The sequence below is a fragment of the Chlorocebus sabaeus genome, chromosome 1 (genome assembly GCF_047675955.1).
Source record: "Chlorocebus sabaeus isolate Y175 chromosome 1, mChlSab1.0.hap1, whole genome shotgun sequence".
Lineage (NCBI taxonomy): Eukaryota > Metazoa > Chordata > Mammalia > Primates > Cercopithecidae > Chlorocebus > Chlorocebus sabaeus.
The window spans coordinates 80,129,390-80,150,737 of NC_132904.1; the positions used below are offsets into that span (position 1 = coordinate 80,129,390).

The following is a 21,348-nucleotide window of genomic DNA, read 5'->3' on the forward strand; positions in this document are numbered from 1 at the left end:
AGTCTAACTTTCCAGTTCTGAGTCCTTTCATTCTCCTTCACAAATTGTTCCTTGTAATGAAAGTGAACCATGTTTTATTTCATACTTATTCTGTATCTTCTAACCCCAGTCCCTATTTTCCTAATCCTTCAGCGCCCCCTAATTCAAGCTGGAATCTCCTTTTCTGGACTGAAAACATGTTTTCTGCCCATCTCCTTTGGTATTAATCACTTCCTCCCTGTAGACACTCATTCTCTCCCCCAGAAGACCTGCTCCGTCAGGTCAGTGACCATGATTTATTCATCTTTACACCTCCACATTACTTATCAAGCTGCCTTGTATTGGATCTAGTAAAGGTTTATTAAATAAATGAATGAACTCATTTACCAAGACTTGTTCCCTCATTTTATTTTAGCAGGCCACAGTGAGAAAATGTGTAGGTCTGAGCTCACTTTAGAATGTTCTCCTTCAGAAAGATGTGCATCATCTAGGAAAACCAGCTTCTCCTCAGGATTTAAGTTTATGCCCAAGTTAGGTTTTGACAAAGCTAAACTCAATTCAATTTACTTCTTTATTTTTCTTAAATTGCACAAGTGTTACAAGATGTCAATAAAAAAGAAAGCATGCTATAGTGAACAGATTGTGAACTTTGGAATCAGTCAGACATGTATTCAGGTTTCTTCACCTCTCTAAGCCTCAGTTTCTTTAAGTCTATAAAGAGGAAATAAATAATTTCCTTTGAAGTCTTGTGGTGATTAAGAGATGTATGTATGCTGGGCATTGTGGGATTCCAGCACTTTGGGAGGCCAAAGCAGGAGGATTGCTTGAGCCCAAGAGCTTGAGACCAGCCTGGGCAACAGAGAGAGACCTTGTCTCAATTTTATTTTTAAAAGAGAGGTGTATGTAAACTGTCTGGGTTTTTATAACAGGTACTCATATTACTTCGAATAACAACTATCATCTCTGTTCTGTCCCAGTCCAAGGATAAATAGGACTATTTATTTATTTATACCATACCTTACTTTAGAAAGGGTTTACGGTGTAAAAGGGATACTTACACATTGCACATTGCTGACATATAGTAAGGATATTGTTAACTCTCTCATACTCTCTCTTACATATATTTCCTTTTTTTATATACTTAAAAAAGAAGTTTTGCATAAATCACTAAATAGTCATTGATTTTTCAATGCAGAACAGCTTTATTCTGAAGGTTATGCAATTTCCTAAACCTCTCGATAAGTAACAGAATGGCTGGTTAATGATGAAATTGATTTAAAAAAAGGTAGAAGGACAATAAAAGAAATTAAGGGACGCTTAAGTTTTCACTAGAGGCTGGTTTGACTAGAGACTCATTAGGAACTTAATAGACATTCCCAGGGGAGCTTGATTGCATTGCTATCTGGGGCATTGAGATGGGTCTTAGGGAGACCTATCCAAATAGATGGCTGTTTGAAGTTTTTGAAGGGGTCTGCATAGGTTGGATTTATCTAGGCTACTGACACAATAGTCCACTTTTCTTTGCATGTGTAGACATAGACTTTTTAAAGGCACACAGAGTGGATAGAAATCCTGGGTATTTCATTTGTAGCAGATGAGCACTTTCAAATGAAGAACCTCGGATTCTTCATGTATACTTTCAAAATCCAATAAGCTTCTAACCTCATAGCCAGGCCTTCCATACAAGCTTTCTGGCCTTTCTGACCTTCTTTGTCAACCCCATTTGCTACAACTCCCATCATGACCTTTGCACACTGCTGTCCTTGACTTGCTTAACCCTATTCTAACATGTCTGCAATTTCCACTAGCATGTTCATGCTTTTTCCTATGTATGTGGCAAACTCCTACGGAAAATCTAAGATCGCGTTCAAATATTGCCTCTTTGAAGCCTTCTCTTTTACCTAAGGCATATTTGTAATGCTGTACTTCCTCTGGCTTCAACAAAATCAGGTATAGTGTGGAGTAATGGAAAGGGCAGGCTTCTGTTGTCAAAATGATCTCAACCTGATGCTTGCAACTACTAACTGTGTGATCTTAGGCAAGCTAGTTAATCTTCCTGAGGCTCAGGTTCCTGATTTTTAAAATAAAGACTGTTGATTCCCTAAATTTATGGAAAACATTAGTGATGCTGTATTATCATTGCTTGACTGCTTATATTTCTCTTTTTGAGCCTGTTGCGATAAAAGATCATATATATATATATATATATATGTATATTTTGCCACAATAGAAGATACCTAGCATAGTGCCTGGTGTTTTGCAGCATTCAATGTTACTGCAATCAATGAAGAGTTCTGGAAAAGTAACTCAAGCAATGACAGTCACATTAAAGTCCAAGTTCATCTATAAAGTGCTCTCTGGTCATTCCTGTGACGATTAATTTAAATTCTTATAGCTCATGTACGTACTACTAAGGCTCTTGTCACAGCCTGCTTTCACAGACACTAATTTAATCTAAGCTCCTCCAGGGGAGTAACCTTGGCTTTCACTCTGGGCTCCTCAGGACATTTCACAATGCTCTGAAAATGCCAGCTAATGATAAGGTTATTTAAAACACCCTATTATCCTTCTCATTCCAGACAATTTTCCTCCCCACTTTATGCTGAATTTATCCCAAGGTCCCAGAGAATGAGGCTTCTGCATCAATGACTTATTATTGCAGTCCTTGCCTTTAGTTCAAAGTGAGTGGCATCTCCTGACCGAGCTTTCCCAACTCTCCACATAGTTGTTCTCTCCTTTCCTCAGTGCATTTTATCTCGTGTTAGTGGTCCTTTGCTTTCTACTTCTGGACAAGTCTTCTTATTGATGTATTTTCTCATAGGGATTTGGAAAACTTTGATTTATTACCAATTAGTGCATGAGTAAATCTCATGGAGAGTTACTAACGTAAGATACCCTAAAAAATCATCGAATCCAGCAACTGCAAATAGAGAATAATTCCCAATGTTGTGCTAGAGATGACTCAATCATGGCATTCTTTTTTCCTTCTAAGATCATATATGGCCTCAGAATCCTTTTTCAAAACAATACTCTAGATATAAACTATCAATCCATTAGTGTACTTAGGAGATGAAACTTGTTTGACATCCCTGACGTAGTTTAAAGGTTTTATTTTGGTAATAAGGGCCAAAGAACAATAGTGACTTAGTAGTGAGCTGAAACCAGAACCCAGGTTATTGACCCTCCTGATTTTCCATTCAGGGCTTCCCTTCCCAGATGATTACTCCTTTCTTTCAATAGCCAAGTTCTAATAATTTACAATCTATTCTTTGGCAAATACCTAATGGTGTTTAACATGTATGATTAAAAAGCACATCATATATGTTTCAGCCTTACTGAAAAGACATCTGGCCTCTCACTGATGTTAGGAGCTCTTGGGGAAAAGGGCCTATGCTAGACTTTGTGTCCTTCTAAAGTTCTAGTCCTGTTTCTGGCACATGGTAGGTATTCAATAAAAATCCTCTCACATGTAGCCAACTCTCTCTGTCTGTCTATCTATCTATCTATCTATCTATCTATCTATCTATCTATTGTCTATCTATCTATCTATCTATCTATCTATTATCTATCTATTATCTATATATTTATCTATCTATCTATCTATTATCTATCTATCTATTATCTATCTATCTATCTATCTATCTATCTATCTATCTATCATCTATCTATCTCAAACAAATAGGAGGTCTATCCTTAATTTCTCACCAGGAATCATGGAAAAAAATTCTACCTCTTGTATACAAGTAGTATTTGTTTGAAAGGACTTTATGTCATGATGTCACATACCCTCACTTCTACTTATAATGACATCCTATGTTTCAATAAATTTTCATTTCACTTGAATATTTTATGGGAGGGTAAATTATTATGTCAATGACTGGGCTCCCTTATGATTCTTCTACTTAGAAATAGAAAGGGCAGTGCTATAATTCGGGCCTCAAAATCCCCGAGAAATGATAGCTTTTCTTTTTCTTGTTTTTCATGGTGACAGCAATTGACCATAATTTGTGATTCTGTATGATATTCATAAGCTACAATTGTTAGGATAGAAAGGCAAAGAAAAGGATATGAAGAAAAAGAGAATAGGAAGAGAAAAGATGGGGAAAGTTATTTTACAACACAGCAATAAGATACTAGTATTATCTCTTCAAAGAATTGATTTAAAAAGGTGTACGAGCCACAGCTAACATCATAATTCATGGTGAAAGACCGAATGCAGTTCTGTTAATGTCAGGAATAAGACAAAAATGTCTGCTTTTGCCATTTCTAACATTATACTGAAGGTTCTAGATGGTGCAATTAAGCAAGGAAAAAAGGCATCCATATTTGAAGGAAAGAAGCAAAACTCTCTCTTTTTGCACGTATATCTTGTATATAGAAAACCCTGAGGAATTCACTAAAAAACTGTGGCTGTAGCAAATTTGCAGGATATAAGATTGATATATATATATAAATAATCATATTTCTGTACATTTGCGATGAAGAATCCAAAAATGAAATTAAGAAGACAATTCATATGCAAAAGAATGAAATCAGAACCCTAACTCATACAACGTACAAATACTAACTCAACGTGGATCAAACACCTAAATGTAAGAGCTAAAATTATAAAACTCATTGAAGAAAATATGATGTAAATCTTTATGACTTTCATTAGGAAATGGTTTCTTAGATATGACACCAAAAGCAAAAATAACAAAAGAAAAAATACACACATTGGACTTCACCAAAATTAGATCCTTTTGTGTACAAAGAACACTATAAAGAAAATGAAGACAACCCACAGAGTGGGAGAAAATATTGTAAAGCATTTATCTCATAAAGGATTAATAACCCAACTATATAAAGAACTTCTACAACTCAACAATAACAAGACAACCCAATTTAAAAATGGGCAAAGGATCTCAATAAACATTTCTCCAAATAATATATACAAATAGCCAATAAGCACATGAAAATATGCTCAATATCAGCAGTCATTAAGGAAATGAAATCAAAACCCCAATGAGATAACACTTCATACCAACTAAGATGGCTGTAATCAGAAAGACATATAATAACAAGGATGTGGAGAAATTGGGACCCTCATACATTGTTGTGGAAATGTAAAATGGTGCAACCACTTTGGAAAACAGCCTGTCAGTTCCTCAAAATGTTAAGCATAGAGTTACTATATGATCCAACAATCTCACTCCTAGGCATATGGAAATAAAAACATGTCACAGAAAAGTTTGTACACAAATGTTCATAGCAGCATTATCCATAACAACTACAAACTGGAAACAATTGAAATGTCCATCAACTGATAAATGAACAGATTAAATGTGGCATATCCATACAATGGAATATTATTTGGCAATAAGAAGAAATGAAGTACTTACACATTCTACAACACAAATGCATCTTGAAAACATAATGTAAGTAAAAAAAAAAAAAGCCACAAAAGACCACATGGTGTATAATTTCACTCATATAAAATAGGAAAATCCATAGGGACAAAAAGTAGATTAGTGGTTGCCTATGTTGGCGTGGGTGGGGGTGGGAGGATGGGGAAATGGGAGGTGACTGTCAATGCATATAGGTTTTCTTTATGGAGTGATGAAATGCTCTAAAATTGATTGTAGTGATGGTTGCATAATTCTAAATACACTAAAAGCCACTGGATTGTATTTTTTAAGTGGGTGAATTACATTGTATGCAAATTTTATCTTACAAAGCTATTATTTTAAAAACATGTACATATGCATATGTGATTAAATATTCTAATTTTGATGGCTAAATTTTAGTTATTAATTCTCTTCTATGTCTGTCACAACAATCCATGTATTCATTAGATAATCCATGTTTCTATGACTACAGTCTTAGCTCCATAATGTGAATCAGACTAGATATATTTTCTGATGAGCAGATACTTTTTATAAAATCCATCCTTTTAGCACATTAATTTAAATGGAAAAAATTTAAAGAAACAAAAACCACCTAAACTATCTTGTTCTTCTTCATTGTAGTCATTACATCACCTTCATCAACACATTGCTTCTGCTAACCACTTGCAGCTTTACTCCCAGTGTTTAAATATATTTACCATAAATCCATTTCATCAGAAATGATATTATTAACTTCAGCAATATACTTATAACAGTGCTCTACTGTCTGGTAGCTTCATAATTTGTTTGCTACTGAAAGCCTAAATGTGTTAATTATAGTTAAATCCCTGGCAACTGAGAGAACTTGATGTTTCCATCATTTTGTACCTACCCCTTTCGAATCAATCACTCCAGGTTTGGCATTAAACTTCACTGTCTTCAATCGGGCACGTTCCTTTCTTTCCACCCTAAAGCAAATTGAGAATAAAAAGTCTGTCACATGACAAGGCATTTATGACTTAGTTCCTTATTAAGTGAAGAACATTTTTTTCCTCCAATCCTTGCAGCTTGAATAAAATGTGTTCTAAAATATTTCTCTTCCTTTGTTCCATATAAAAAATCTTGGTACAAAGTCTCTAAGTTTCTAACACATCCCTTGAAATTACTCCAGTACTCACAATGAGAGTCACATCATGGTATTTGTAAGCAACAGAGAGGTAGAAAAAATAATATTTGTTATTTAAATGCTTAAATAATTAAATCAAAATCTGTTTCAAGAAATCTCAGTCCACAAAGATGAACACCTATATTGGAGACTAAACAAGCGTTTCCTCCCCTCTCCTTTTCTCTCCTCCCCTTTTCTTCTTTGTTTTTCCTTCTCTTCCCCTTAAGGACACTAGTGTATTTAGCTTCAATTTTTAACCAAACATGTTATATATAATCTTGAACTTTCCTTTTCCCCAATGTCCTTCTGTCATCTCTGCAGATTCATTGTTTTCCTGCTACTTCGTTTATTCATTAAACACTTAATCACTGCCTACCATGCATCAAGCAAGGAGTTGGGGAACAAAGAAAAAATATTCTAAAAGCATGACTGCAATGAATTCTTAGCAATGTTCTTTTGGCAAGAACAGTGGTGTAAACAAGCACAGAAAATGCTGCAGAACAAGATGGCTGATATCAATGTGGGAGCACATATCTCACTGGGAGGGTGCAAAGGAAGACTAGAAAGCATTAGGGTGGGCTTCTTGGAGGAAATGTCAATTTATCTGAGACTGAAGGATTAGAAAGAGTTTGTCAGTAGGGAAATTTCAGGGGGATTTTTCACAGCAGGAACAACACATGCCTCAACCTGAAGATAGGAGTGAGCTACAAGATTGCAGAAAGATTCTAGTACAGGGTACATAGGGGATATATAGGATGGGGCGGTGAGGCTAGCGAGGTGACAGACTCCTTTTAAAGGGTATCCATCCACATTTTAGACTTGAGTTTTTTTTTTGGGAATCATCGTAAGTTCTTAGAGGATATAAAGCAGCGAAGTGATAAAATCAGATCAGCTTTTAAATAAACAACCCTGGTCAAGGTGGAAGATAGACTGAAGGAGGGAAGGAGCAGGAGGAAGTTGGGGGCCTATTTAAAAGCTGTTGCCATAGTCCAGGCAAGAAATAATGAGAAATGATAGTGGGGTGGAGAAGAGGGAAAGGCTTGAGAAATACTAGGAAAATACAATTGGTTGGACTGTTTCCTGTTTGAAGGCCAGGGTTGAAAAAGAGGAAAATAATCTAAATATTTCCCTGATTCTTCTGAGCCCCTCCAGTTAGACATGATTGCTCCTTTCTGACTGGAACAGTCTCCATGTCAGCATTACATCTTGATTTCCTTGTATTTACTTACATTTGCACTGCATATACAGGGTTGTATGTACCTTAAGGTACAAGCCCACTTATCACTTGATGGTGTTTTATAGCAAGTCCTCAATAAATAATTGTCCAGCAAAAATAATATTCATTGCATTGTTTTAACATGACTTCTTGTTTAAATATTTCTAGCTTTAAATTCAAAGATGTGGGGGAAAAAGAGAAAGAAAATACCCGAACCTACAGAAACTTAATGGTTTATAAAGTCTAAGCTATTCATAGATCAATAATTAACAGCATACTCCTTTCTAACTGAGAGCTCTTTTGTGTTCCCAACTGAAACACAGTGAAGATCAGGGTTTCTATAGTTACAGAATGGAATTGCAGAATGTATTTATTTCAGTGTGAGAGTAGAATATCTGAGTGGAAACAGCTGAACAAAATTTTTCAAATCTAACGTCATATGTTAAAACAATGTGAGGCCGGGTGCGGTGGCTCACGCCTGTAATCCCAGCACATTGGGAGGCTGAGGCGGGTGTGGATCACCTGAGGTCAAGAGTTTGAGACCAGCCTGGCCAACATGGTGAAACCCTGTCTCCACTAAAAATACAAAAAAAATTAGCTGGGTGTGTTGGCGGACACCTGTAATCCTAGCTATGTGGGAGGCTGAGGCAGGAGAGTCACTTGAACCCGGGAGGTGGAGGTTGCAGTGAGCCTAGATCATGCCATTGTACTCTAGCCTGGGCGACAGAGTGAGACTTTGTCTCCCCAAAAAATAAATATAAATAAATAAATAAATAAGAAGTAAAACAATGTGTTCCACCAAGAGTTTCTACTTGCACCAGACGCACAACCGTTGGGGAGAAAGCAAGATAGATTTCAGATAAGATAAGCTGCCAAGTGGAAAATGGTCACTGGTAAAATGCCTCCTTTGAGGTTCATCACTTCACCTTTTCTTGATTTTGATCTGAGTGCAAATGTAATTTACATTCATCTCTTTGTAGTCTTCTAAAACTGTTGTTAGGTCCCTAACTTTATTCCGGCTTCTTTGCATTAACTGGGCTAAAGTCAATGCTTTGGCATCATTCACTGATGCCAAAATGACTGTAGTATGCAGAGAATACATGGTTATTTGATCAGGGTGTGCAAATAAATTCTGCATAAACCCACAGAACTCACACAGGTTCCAAACATACATAATGTTGGGAGGAACTCAGTATTCAACTCTCAGAACTGCTTAGACAGAGCATTCTAATATTGTCCCCTACCCTGCAGCTCAACTCCATTTCCATGTTTATCCTTTTCAATTTTCTTGAGAAATGTCTCTATTAGGAAGATTTTAGTGGTTCATCCCTTAAATCTTAAAAAGGTTGCAAAGAATATTAAGTCAGCCAGACACACACACAGACACACACAAATGCACACACACACATACACTCACCTACCATTTTCTATAGTTTATTATTAATCTTCAAACAGGTAATAGAGAAAGTAAAAAAAAAAAAAAATTGAAGCCATACGGAGGTCACATACCTCCGGGTCACTCATGAAGGAAGTTGAAAAGTTTTGCTTCCCATTTGGGTTGAAAGTTTCATTAATAAGTGGAGTTGCACCATATAATTATTAATAAAGTTCCTTTGCATTTACATCATCTCATTTGGTCCCCACAACAACCTAATGATTTAAGTATTATCAATCTCATTTTATAACTGAAGAAACTGAGACTTGAAGCTTACCAGATCAGAAAGTGGTAGAAACACAGCCTGAACATACATTCTCTAACAGCTAACTTCAGTGTCTGTCCATAGCCACTCAATTTGGGAGACAGCATTCAGGTACCTCCCAAACCTGGATGATCCAAATTCTCAATAAACGTGAGATTTTCGGATGCAGCTTCCACAGTTTGAAGGCACATACATATCCTTAGAAGTCTGGGCTGAGGTTTTTACAAATTATAACCAACATACCCTTGCATCCCCATCTCCCTAATGTCCTGAATGCTATGAATATTATTAATTATTAAATAAGCCCCAACCAAATTTAAGCATACAATCATTGAGTTAGTAGCATACCACAAGAGGTTGACCTCAAAATTCAGAATAAATTTACTTTAAACACAGAAGTCTGCTTAGTTAAATCCCTATTTGAGTTGATTCGTCTCCTCAGCACACCAGCAACCCTAGTAGTGCATTCCCATCACAAAGGCTTGCATTACTGCCTTGGGGTTCTCTGAAAACCTCTTTCCTTAAGAGGGAGGCTATGTCTGTGGCTTATCTTCCTCATCTGCCTCAGCCCTTTCCTCTCTTCTAGCCCTTTCTGGGATGCATGTGAATGGTTTACTGCTGAAATGAGACTTAAGTCTGGAAAATAGGGCTCTAAGTAATGTGACGTATTTTTTTTCTGGCAACAAAAGCTCAAATTTTGAAAAATGGAAAGCAGCTATTATTGGAATGTACACTAAGTGTTAGAAACTGTGCTAAGGACTTCACCTATAATATCTATGATCCAGGGTCTGACATGAGCTGGGTACGTAGTAGTTGCTTAATGAGCCTTTGTTGAATGAGTGAATAAATGAACTCTCAAGGGGGCTACTAGTTCTTTACCTAATTGTGAAAACCACTAGGCCAGGGAGTTTAAGTGAATTGCTGAACAACCAGTTTTTCCCATAAAAAGTGATTCGTCATTTCACAACTTACTTTCTTGGTAAGAATCTAGGTAAAACTTCAGTATCATTTTCTCTTATTGTTTTACTGAGTAAGACTTCTTTGGCTAATAAATATTAAGGTCCAAAGGCTTTCACCTAAAGAAATTGTGGACCACCTGAAGAGACAGATCAAATCTCAATGAGGACAATTGCCTTACTTCCCCACTCACACTTAGACTCAAGCAATTAATTAGATTGTTTGAGCAGAAATAATCCTCCCTGTCCAAGTCTCATCACTGACCAAAATACCGAAAACATAAATGGAATGGTAAAATTTGAGCAATCGATTCTGACATTTCATATCTCCAGAGAGCACCAAATGGCCATGTTTTAATAAGCCCAACTGTCTCCCTCTCCCTCTCTCCCATCTGGTATTTTTAGGTTCTGGCCAAACCCATAATTGGGTCAGGCTTGGAGCACTGGACAGTGGGAACATCATTTGTCCCTGGGAGTTCCTTTCCCTGTGCTCCACAGGCCCTGTTGGAGGGAGAATTAGAATGTCACTCACATTAGTGGCCACAGGCTTGCTGGGAAGGCTAGGTGAGTAAACTCTTATGTAATGCCAGCCATAAGCTGCCATCTGAGAGCCCAAGTGACCCATTACTGGAGAACAATGAATAGACACTTGGCTTAAGAGACCGTGGGACAGCTGGGAGCAGTGGCTTATGCCCATAATTCCAGCATTTTGGGAGGCTGAGGTGGGCGGAACACCAGAGGTCAAGAGTTTAAGACCAGCCTGGTCAATATGGCAAAATCTCGTCTCTCCTAAAAGTACAAAAATTAGCCGGGTATGGTGGTGGGTGCCTGTAATCCCAGCTACTCAGGAGGCTGAGGCAGGAGAATCACTTGAACCCAGGAGGTGGAGGTTGCAGTGAGCTGGGATTGTATAGTACTCCATCTCAAAAACAAAAAAAAAAAAAGGAGAAAGACCATGGAACAAAACCCAGCTTGACCTCTTACACACCATGTAATCTCAGAAAAGTGATTCTATGCTAAGAGTCCAGATTTTAAAGTCACACAAGTCTGGGTTTGAATTCTGCCTCTTCCACTTACCAGGTCTATAACTTAGGGTGGTCCTCAACCTCTTAGGATTTCAGATTTTGTGTTGATACAATTAGAATAGTAGCGCAGACTTCAAAAATTTATAATGAATGTTAAATGAGATAATATAAGAAAATTGTTTTGCACAATGTCTGATCTATAGTAAGAACTCACTATACAATAGGCTGCTACTAAGATGATTATGATAATGCTGCCCATGACGTCACTTCTCATTACTGGTCCCAATTTCCTTACCTGTAAAAAGGAAGTAATACAGGTACCCTATTTCAGGTGCTTGCTGCCAAAGTCAGTCCCTTTATGCCAGGTGGGAGCAAGACATGGACTTCCAATTTTCCCTCTTAAGAGACCCTGAAATGTGGGCCACCAGACTTGAGAGCTGAAGGGCCAAGAAGAGCCCCAAACCTTTGCAATTGCTCATAGAGACATCAGAAAGGCATGTGTTTGAATCCAGGCTTAGCCCCCTGCTGCCACTGTAATTTTGGCAGGCTACTTAAATTGCCTGACTTTCTATTTCCTTACTTGGCATATGCTCCTAGGGTAGTGTTCCTGGTGTAGTGTAAAGCCATCTGGCTTTGTTATCAAAGAGACTGGTGTGTGGTCAGTGGCTGGCTGTGTATTTTTGGGTAAGTTACTTGACTTCTCTGATCCTCAGTTTCCTTATGAGGTTTTCGTGAAGATTAAGTTGAAATCATGTATTTGAAAGTAACTGGTGCAATACATCATCAGTGCTGTCATCAGATGGAATTCACTCTCTGTCTGCTGCCATTTCACTTTCCTGGCCTTTACAAGATAGCCCGCATTGCCCTAATCACAGAGTAGCTGTGCCACAGTTACATGTTGGTCCCACAAGTGATGGGCTCCAGGCAGTGGAGCCACAAGTGATGGGCTCCAGTACATGGCACTCAGATGCTGCCCAAGCAATGCTTACTGAATTGAATTTTGTCAGCTCCCATGTTTGTACCTTTGTGGGGCAAGATTGCATATGTCTTAAGTGCAATTCTGTAGCCTGGATTCAAATTCCAGTTCTACCACTTACTACACGGGCAATTTCAGGCACATTAATGAACCTCTTTGTGCCTCAGTCTCCTCATTTGTAAAATAAGGATAATAATAGCAACTTACTCATAGGGTTCTAATGAGGTTTAAATAAGTTAATAATTGTAAAGGGCTTACAACAGTGTCTAGTGTGCAATAGGAATGTTTTGTTAAATAAAATTTATTCACCATCTTCAGAAAAAAGGAGGGGGAAGGTGATAATATTCATACTTTTCATCTCATGGTTTCATTTGGGATGATTAAATGACATTATCAATAGAGAAACATTTTTGTAAATGGCATAAAGTCATACACTGATGTTATCCATTATGAGATTTAAAAAACTTTCCAGATGAGCACTACTAGGTAAATTATACTCAGGAAACAGGCTAGAAAGAAATTAATGATTGAAAAATAACATCAACCTAATAAATGTAGGTTTTAAATTGCATTACAATAAGTACATGAGTACTCTTTGTGGGGTAGAATTATAAGTGATTTTTATTTTCTTTATGTTTTTCTAGATGTTCCCACCTTCCTACAATAAAAGGTATTACTTTTACAAATACTTAAAGCAATAAAAGTAACTATTTTGAAAATAATTAAAATCCTAAAAAGAAAATTTGGCAGAAATTTATTTATAGCTATAAATTATATAAATATATATATTATATAATATATATTATATATATGAAGTGGAGCTACTGTACCCTTCATAAAAAGTAGAATGTAAATAAATATCAACATTGCAGTCACTAATTAAACTTATTTTCCAGGTCAGCTATGCTCTGGTTGTTAAGATGGTTCTCTTCCAAAATAAGAGAGAAATAGCTAATTCAAGAATGATTACCAGCAGGTGGAAAATTATTTCAGGAGGAATAGCATTGAGAATGTTCTTCTGGAGAAAAATGATGCGCTAATTGAACAAACAAATGACTTGATAAGATTGGTTAGAATCATAGAACCTCAGGGCTGGAAAGAACCAGAAAATTGTATAGTTCAACTGCTGTATCCAAAGTTTGAATTCCTTTTCTATCTTCCCAGATAGTCCATGCCATCTTTAGGCAGCTCCAACTAATGAAAGGGCTTCTTTAAAATGAGCTGACATCTATTCCCACATAGCTTTCCTTTATCTACCCCATTACTATCTTTGGGGCCATAATTCAACAAGATGGCTCCTTCTTCTAGAGAACAGTTCTTCAGACAGCTCAAAATAATTAAATCAAAGCAAACCAAAAGGCACTTTGTCTTGACTTTTTTTTTTATTTGGAGTAAATGGAAATGGAGAGACCCAGAATATAAACAAGCCAGTGCTGAGTCAATGTTTAAACATATAACCTTTCGGAAAACACACACAGCCATTCTACAGTCAGAATGCCCTGGCAAAGCAATGTCAAGCAATTATCCAGGAGCCAAGAGGCTTAAAGAAACACAGAGAATTCTGCTGGTGGGAGATCTATAGGCACTGGCATAGGGGAGGGAGAGGCTACCTGGAATTTCAGCTCCTTCACTGTGACTCCTCCTGGCTAAAGGTAAGAGAACAGCTGAGGACCAGTGAGCCCTCTGCTTTCCATGTCCCATTCTTCCCCAGGCTGTATGACCACAGGCAGAGAGAAGAGATCAGCTGTCTCGGGAGCACAAATATCCCACAGAGTTATTCTGAGGTTTAAATTCCATCTTCCCACTATGGTTTGTACTAGCCCAAACACTTGATGTGTAGTAGCACTTAAAGGCCCAGCTTCACTGGGAATATTTTACAGAGGCATTTTGGGTGTTTGGAGATGAGGATCAAAGCCCTTTGAGAAATCTGCAGCTTGAGAAAAGTTAGTGCCTGCTTTTATTAAGCATCATTCCTGATTGATTTTGTACTATATCTAGTCGCTGGGATAGAGCCAATTTCTGTTTCTTGGATATCTTGGTGCCAAAGGGACATTTGTGAGAAGGAAAGTTCCTGTCTGGTGATGGATCTGCTGGGACAGATTAAGGAGTTGGCTGTTCTGAAGCACATTTCTGCTTTTCAAAAGTAGAGCTGAAGAAACACTTGGAAGAGAAAGTATGATGCTCTTGATTTAGGAAACAACTTACACAGAACTAAATATCTGGGTAGCTATTGGAAGTTGTGAGGTGGGGAACAAGAGTAAAGAAAACAGTAAAAAAAAGAAAAAAAAATTGTAAACCCAGTCAGTACTTAGACCTCACCAGATGTTTGACAGCTCATATCCCAAGCATCTGAATTTGAGATGAAGGTTTTCCATTATTTTTCCACCAATATTTGTAGATATTACATAGCCAGGACCTTAGCCTGGTAAATTGCCTACTTCATTTGCCTTCAACTTGACCTTTCTATAAAATTCATTGGTAAATGTTGAAACTCTGGAAATAAATGGGCTGAATTTGTAAGTCAGCATATAAGCTGATAAGCACAAGTTTGCACATGCACACCCTGGTAAAAGTTTTAGGAACACAGTGTAAGCCGATTCTCTTTCTTCCTTTATTTCTTGTCACAGTCACCAATTTTGGTAAAACCCTAATATAGGAGAAAGAGGATTTTTAATTCATGTCACCTGTCACCACTGACAATTTTCCTGCAGATTGACTATCCCATTTAAATAAATTTAATTTTGTGAACAGTTTCTCCCACCTTCTTCTTCCCTCATCTCCACTCCCTGGATAGCTGAAAAGCAAATATTCTGCTACAAAAGGCATTCTTACCTCCGTTTGCTGGGGATGACCCCCATCTCCTCACTGTCTCCCTCCAGCATGACTCTCCTGGCTTGCCACCACTCATCATCAGAGGCATTGATAACGTGGAGAATATCTCCATATTTAAAACTAAGTCCTTGACTTGGAAGCCCACTGTCCTTGCTCTTGTCGTAGTCAAACATGGCTCTGGAGGAAAGGACAAAAGAGGACACTGTTAGGAATCTCTGTCAGCACAGATTTAGGAGTTGTGGTTTCAAATGTTCACTCTTGCTCTGAGAACCCATCATCACGTGGTATCAACTCCCGGGATGATTCCCTGGATCACAGTCCACACTCTCACTGCTTTGGCAACACACTAAAGTTAGCTCTTGCTTCTTCTTGGAGGTTACAGGGGCAGCCTATAGATCCTCAAAACTGAGATCTGCTTCTTTTCTTGGAGACCATCAGATGTTAGAAGGTGATAATAGAAGATGAGAAAGGCAGTTTACTACCTAATTGAGATTTTTTTCCCCTCTCATTACAATCAAATTTTTAAAATTACTAAAAAAAGTAAAATAATAAAGAGAAATATGGCTATCCTTCTAAATGAAGCATTTTGTACTGTAAACAAATCATCTCAGATGTATCAGCCTGTAGAACTGTTTCTTTCGTAATGGGAAAAAACAGTAACAAAGGTCCACCAATTGAGTAGGTGATCCCTCTACTCAATGAAATATTGGACCACCACTGCAACTGGATGAAGAGGTTAATGCAATCACCTGAATACATGCATAAAATGCAGTAAATTAAAAAATGTATGCATATGTATGGGTATGGCTAGATAAAAGTCATATTAACAGCACAACAAATCTTTCTGCTTCCATATAATGCCGAGCTTACCTCATCATGGCACTTATCTCTGAATTACAATTCTTGCTTTCTGTATCATGCTGCCCTCACTAAAAAGCATTTGCTAAGCATTTGTTAAGGCCAATGCACTGTAATATGTATGAATGGCAGCATGAAGGAGGTGGAATCAGAATCAAAATGATGAACAAGATCTTAGAAACTAGCTGTCATCTTTAAAAGGTGAACATTTGCCACCACTCCTGTATTGTACACATCCTGCTGTATATCCCATTTTCAAAAATCACCACCACACACATACAGCATATGACTTTCCCAGAGAAGCAGATTTCACTACCTGTCTGTGTATTCCCCTTTGATTTCATTCTAAGAATTTCCTTAGAGTATAACTACTACGTATGCAAAACTAGCAAGATCTGGGGAACATATTTTTCTAAAAATCTGTTTTATTTTAGATTTTTCCACACTGAAGACCAAGTGTGGTTTTCTTCTTCTTTCTTTGTCCATCAAAGAAATGTCACATCTGCTGCCATGACAACAAGAAAGAGCTGAAGACAGCATCTAGAGCTCTTAAACACAGCAGGAAAAGTATAATTACTTGCAACATAGTCCCTTCTTTCATTAACACTGTCTCCCAAAGATGGAATTTGGAGAGGGTTTCCCGGTCCAAGCTCCCAGAATGAATCATTTGCACCTTGACCACCCCTGCCAAAGGCTCAGACAAAGCCCCAGTCAGGAACGGGGAGCTGTGGAAAGACCAACACCCACTCCTGAAGCTATTACTTCTCTGATTCTGTGATGTGACATACATTAGTTAACATTCTTGAGCCACAGGTTTTTTGATGCAAAATTAGTCTAATAACAACACTCACCTAGAACTACTGTGATCCTTAATGAAATAACACATATGCAGCACTAAGCCCATAGTATGTGCAGTCTAGTGTAGTACAGTGTGGTTATGAATATGGACTACTGGGTCTATGTCCCGCTCCTACTATGTCTTACTTTTACAGCTAGTCAGCTGGGCAAGTTACTTAGTCTCTTTTAGGCTTCAGTTTCCTCATATACAACATAGTGATAATGATGACAATGATGAGAACAATACCTCCATTACTGAGTGCTGTATGGGTAAAATGTTACATAAGGTAATATAGATACAAAGCGTGGACAAATGGACCTGGCACACAATGACAAATAGTAAGCATGAACTGATGTTTTTATTATCTCCCTTTTTCCTTCCGTGTAGATGCTAATACAAACCTTTTCTTTAGATTCTACTCTGTGCAAAAAGGAGTTAACGTAGCAAGCCTGAGACTGCTGTTCTTGCTTGTAAGGGTGGCCCTTGGCTGACATCTGGGAAGTTAGATTTTGGGAGGGTTCCCACCATTTTCTCATAAGAATGGCTTACTGGGCCTAAACTGTTTGTACAAACAATATCATTTATACTGAACACCTGCTTTCTTTCTGGGAGTCTGATATTATGGTATGTGCTAGGCAGAGGCTGCCTACGTGACCAGCTCCCAGTAAACCTGGACATTAAATCTCTAATAAGATTCCCTGGTAGACATTTTGCACCTGTTGTTGCAATTTGTTGCTGGAAGAATTAGGCACTTCCTGTGTGACACCACTGAGAGAGTACACTCGGAAACTTGCAGCTAATTTTTTCCAGACTTTGTCCTCTGCTCCTGTTCCCTTACCTGACATTGTTTGGTATCTTTTTGCGGTAATAAATCATAATCATGAGCATGATCATGCTGAGTCCTGTGAACTATCCTAGTGAGTCATCAACCTGGGAGTTGTCTTGGGGAACCCCAACACACGCTCTATAGATTGCAAAGCATTTTCACACAAGTTACCTTGTTGTGACTCAATCAGTTGCTGTGAACAAGGTGTGACAGACATAGTACTATCCTCCCAACTTTTGTTGTTGTTGTTGTTGTTAAAAGATGAGGGACAGATCTACTGGGGCCCACTGACTAACTCCAGAATATACAGCTCAGTGGCAGCAACCTAGGACTAGATGTTGGGTCTCCAGATCCAAGTCTAGTTCAGTGCTCTTCACCTTGCCCCCTCATTCAACCTGGGAGGTGGTGATGATAAGGTGTGGAAAATGATAACCATGATGGCTACTACTACTTACACCCTTATTAGGTGGTCTGGAACTTTGTAGTCATTGTCTTATTTGATGTCACAGCAACCCTAAAGGTAAAAATTAGTATCCCCACTTTATAGATGAGGGAAGGAGGCTCAGGAAGTTAAGGAGCCTGGCCCAGGTCACACAAACACATGTGGTGGAGGTTGAATACAAAATGAGGTGTATCTGATTCCAAATTCTGTTTTCTTGGCCATTTTATTACATGGCTCAATTTCCCCGCTTGTTGCCCTCTGGCCATGCTCACAGTCTAGCAGTGCCAAAGACTTTTAATCTTCCCTTTAGGGCTGACAACCACTTCTTCCCTAAATTCCTGAAACTCCCTTACTGCTCAGTCCTTGTCCAAGTATTTCTTATCCCCAAAGTCCTTGAACTGCTGGCCTGACTCTAGGCTCCTTCTGGATGTAAACTATGGGAAGTTGAGGTAGAGAAACCAACAGAAAGGCTAACAAGTAGTAGCCAAGAAGGCAGGCTCTGGAGCCAGACTGCCTAGGTTTGCAATTTTTTAACTATGTGATCTTAGGCACGTTACTTAATCCCTCTGGGCCTCAGATTTTCTTAACTGTAAAACTGGCATAAATAATAACACCATCTGTCTCAAAAGAGTTATGGTGAGGATTAAATGAAATAATATACGCAAAGTATTGTAACACTGGCCTGGCACTAGTGAGGGCTCAATAAATGTAAGATATTATTATAATAACTGTTATTCTGAAAAACATATTATAATTTGAATCAGGGGGTCTGTGTGCCAATTGTGCCACCTAAAAGCTGTTTTCTGGGCTATGCATAAAGACATCTAAAATATCTCTGTATCCTCAGGACCTAGTAGGGTGCCAGATCCAAAGTAGATCCTCAATACAGGTGTGTGAAAATGTTTCAGGTGGCTTTTGAAAGCCCTTCTTCTCTCACGTCTCTGCATTCCCATTTGAAGTGGGAGTGGGGACTATTCCTGGAGGTTCCTACCAGGTCAGGCATTCACTCGCCTGTGCTCTTCTATTCCCGAGAGTCCTTAAGGGGAACTTTCCCACTCCTGCTGTTAGATGCAGGTGTCCTTCCTAAGGAGCTCAGCAACAGGCTCTTTCCACGAGCTCTATTGATCTTGGACAATCTGCCCCTCCAGGATTACATTTATTCAGACTTGGCAGGTCCCTAAAACCAAGCAGTTGACACATTTCAGCAGCTTCTGGCTCCTTTGGATATTAATGGATCCTCACATCTGGGAAAAATGCTACAGTGCCCCATCACCTAATTTAACAAGCGATAAGCTGTTTTTAATTTGCTTTATGTGCTAATTCATCACAGCAACTTTTATAAAATGCCATTAAGACTCACACTTTCCATCCAGGGTGCTTTTAACAAGTCCATTAGACAAGTAGAATAGGACATGAATAATGTAATAACTCTCCTATCCCTCCTGCCCCTCCTGAATTTCAGTGTGTGGTGGCCCCTTGCCAACTGGGGAAGTCTAGTAAGGGAAGAGTGAAGCAGCTGCTCATCCTCATGACTGTGCAATACGGCTGTGAGATACCTGGGTACCCTACTAAAATAGTGCTTTTTAGGTGTTGCACAATGCAGCAAGCACTTTATATTCATTGTCTCCCTCAATTTATGGGGTAGGCAACATAGCATATGGGTTATATGCCAGGCTTCCAAGACAGAGAAGACCTGGGTTTATGTCCCAGTTGTGCCATTCTTAGCTGTATAATTTGGGCGTGTTACTTAACCTCTTAGATAACCACTTTACCATAGATGGGCGTTCTCTTATTTAGGAAATGCAGATAATAATGGTACTAACGCAAAAGGGTGCTGTGGAGATATGACAATGGGACGACACATGTAAAATACCCAACACAAATGAGTTCCACTTTGTTATTATTTCTGACAACAATTCTGCCATGCAAGCATTTTTGTTCTCATAAAGAAAATGAGATATAAAGAGGTGAAATGAAAATAAGATAGTAAGTAGCAGAGCCAGGATTAAAATATAGATAGATGTGTCTTACTCAAAAGTTCATGTTCCTAATCTCAGAATTCTTGGAATTCCTGATAAGAAATGTTGTACTTAGATCTTATACCTAAGGATTTCATGATTTGATGATAACACTTATAGTGATACTATGTACTAGCCTGCAAAAAAGACACATGAGTAGTTTATAGAGGACATATTCAGTTCTCACAGCTATCCTGCAATGCATATATTAGCCCTGTATTATGGAAGAGGAAATACAGACTTGGATAATTTAAGCAACATGTTCAGTGTCATGACAGTTATCAAGTGATGGGGCAGGACTCAAATCCTGTCTGCCTCTAAGACCTATGAATTTCCTGCTATACCAACCTCTATGTTCTTTTGCAAGCAACTCTTTCCAGCTCAAAACACTCACACTCTCCCCTTGGGCTTAGATTGAGGTAATATTTAACAATCATGGACCTTAAAAGTATTAGTGTTTACTATGTATGCCAGGGAATTTAGTTTTGGCTGTACCACTTTAAAGCTAGGATAGCAGTGAATGATGAGGATGGAGAGACAGTATCACTAAGAATAGGAAAAATTATTTGATGTGTTTCATAGTTAACAAGGATATGGTAGGAGAAATAATATCCTTAACTCACTCTCCCAAAATGTCCACACTTTAATTCTCAGAGTTTATGAATATTTTATCTCATACAGCAAAAGGGACTTGGAGATGTGATTAAGGTTAAGGATCTTGAGAGCGGGAGATTGTCCTGGATTATCTGGGTGGACCCAATCAAATTGCATGAATCTTTAGAAGTGGAAGAGGAAGACAAAAAGAGTAGATCAGAGAGATGTGACTTGGGAAGGACTTGATCCACCACTGCTGGCTTCAAAGTTAGGGGAAGAGGACCACAAGCCAAGGAAATGGTAGCCTTCATAAACTGCGAATGGTTATTAGGTTACAGCCATCAAGAAAACAGGCACCTATGAGAGGTGGTTCCAAGATGGCTGAATAGGAACAGTTCCAGTCTACAGTTCCCAGTGTGAGCAACACAGAAGACAGGTGATTTCTGCATTTCCAACTGAGGTACCAGGTTCATCTCACTGGGGCGTGTCAGACAGTGGGTGCAGGACAGAGGGTGCAGCCCACTGAGCGAGAGCTGAAGCAGGGCGAGGAATTGCCT

The 21,348-nt window shown here is 38.4% G+C and overlaps 1 protein-coding gene across 27 annotated transcripts in view; it reads right to left on the bottom strand.

Annotated features, from left to right (window-relative positions):
* The window catches only part of DLG2 (discs large MAGUK scaffold protein 2), a 2,222,296-nt gene that overhangs the window by 67,664 nt on the left and 2,133,284 nt on the right, over window positions 1-21,348 (bottom strand). For all 27 annotated transcript variants that reach the window (XM_008020354.3, XM_008020345.3, XM_008020348.3 and 24 more), the window contains 2 exons: window positions 15,216-15,392; window positions 6,238-6,313 (listed from right to left, as the gene is read on the bottom strand). In XM_008020354.3, coding sequence (XP_008018545.1) covers window positions 6,238-6,313; window positions 15,216-15,392 — 253 coding nt within the window. The remainder of the gene's footprint in view (window positions 1-6,237; window positions 6,314-15,215; window positions 15,393-21,348) is intronic.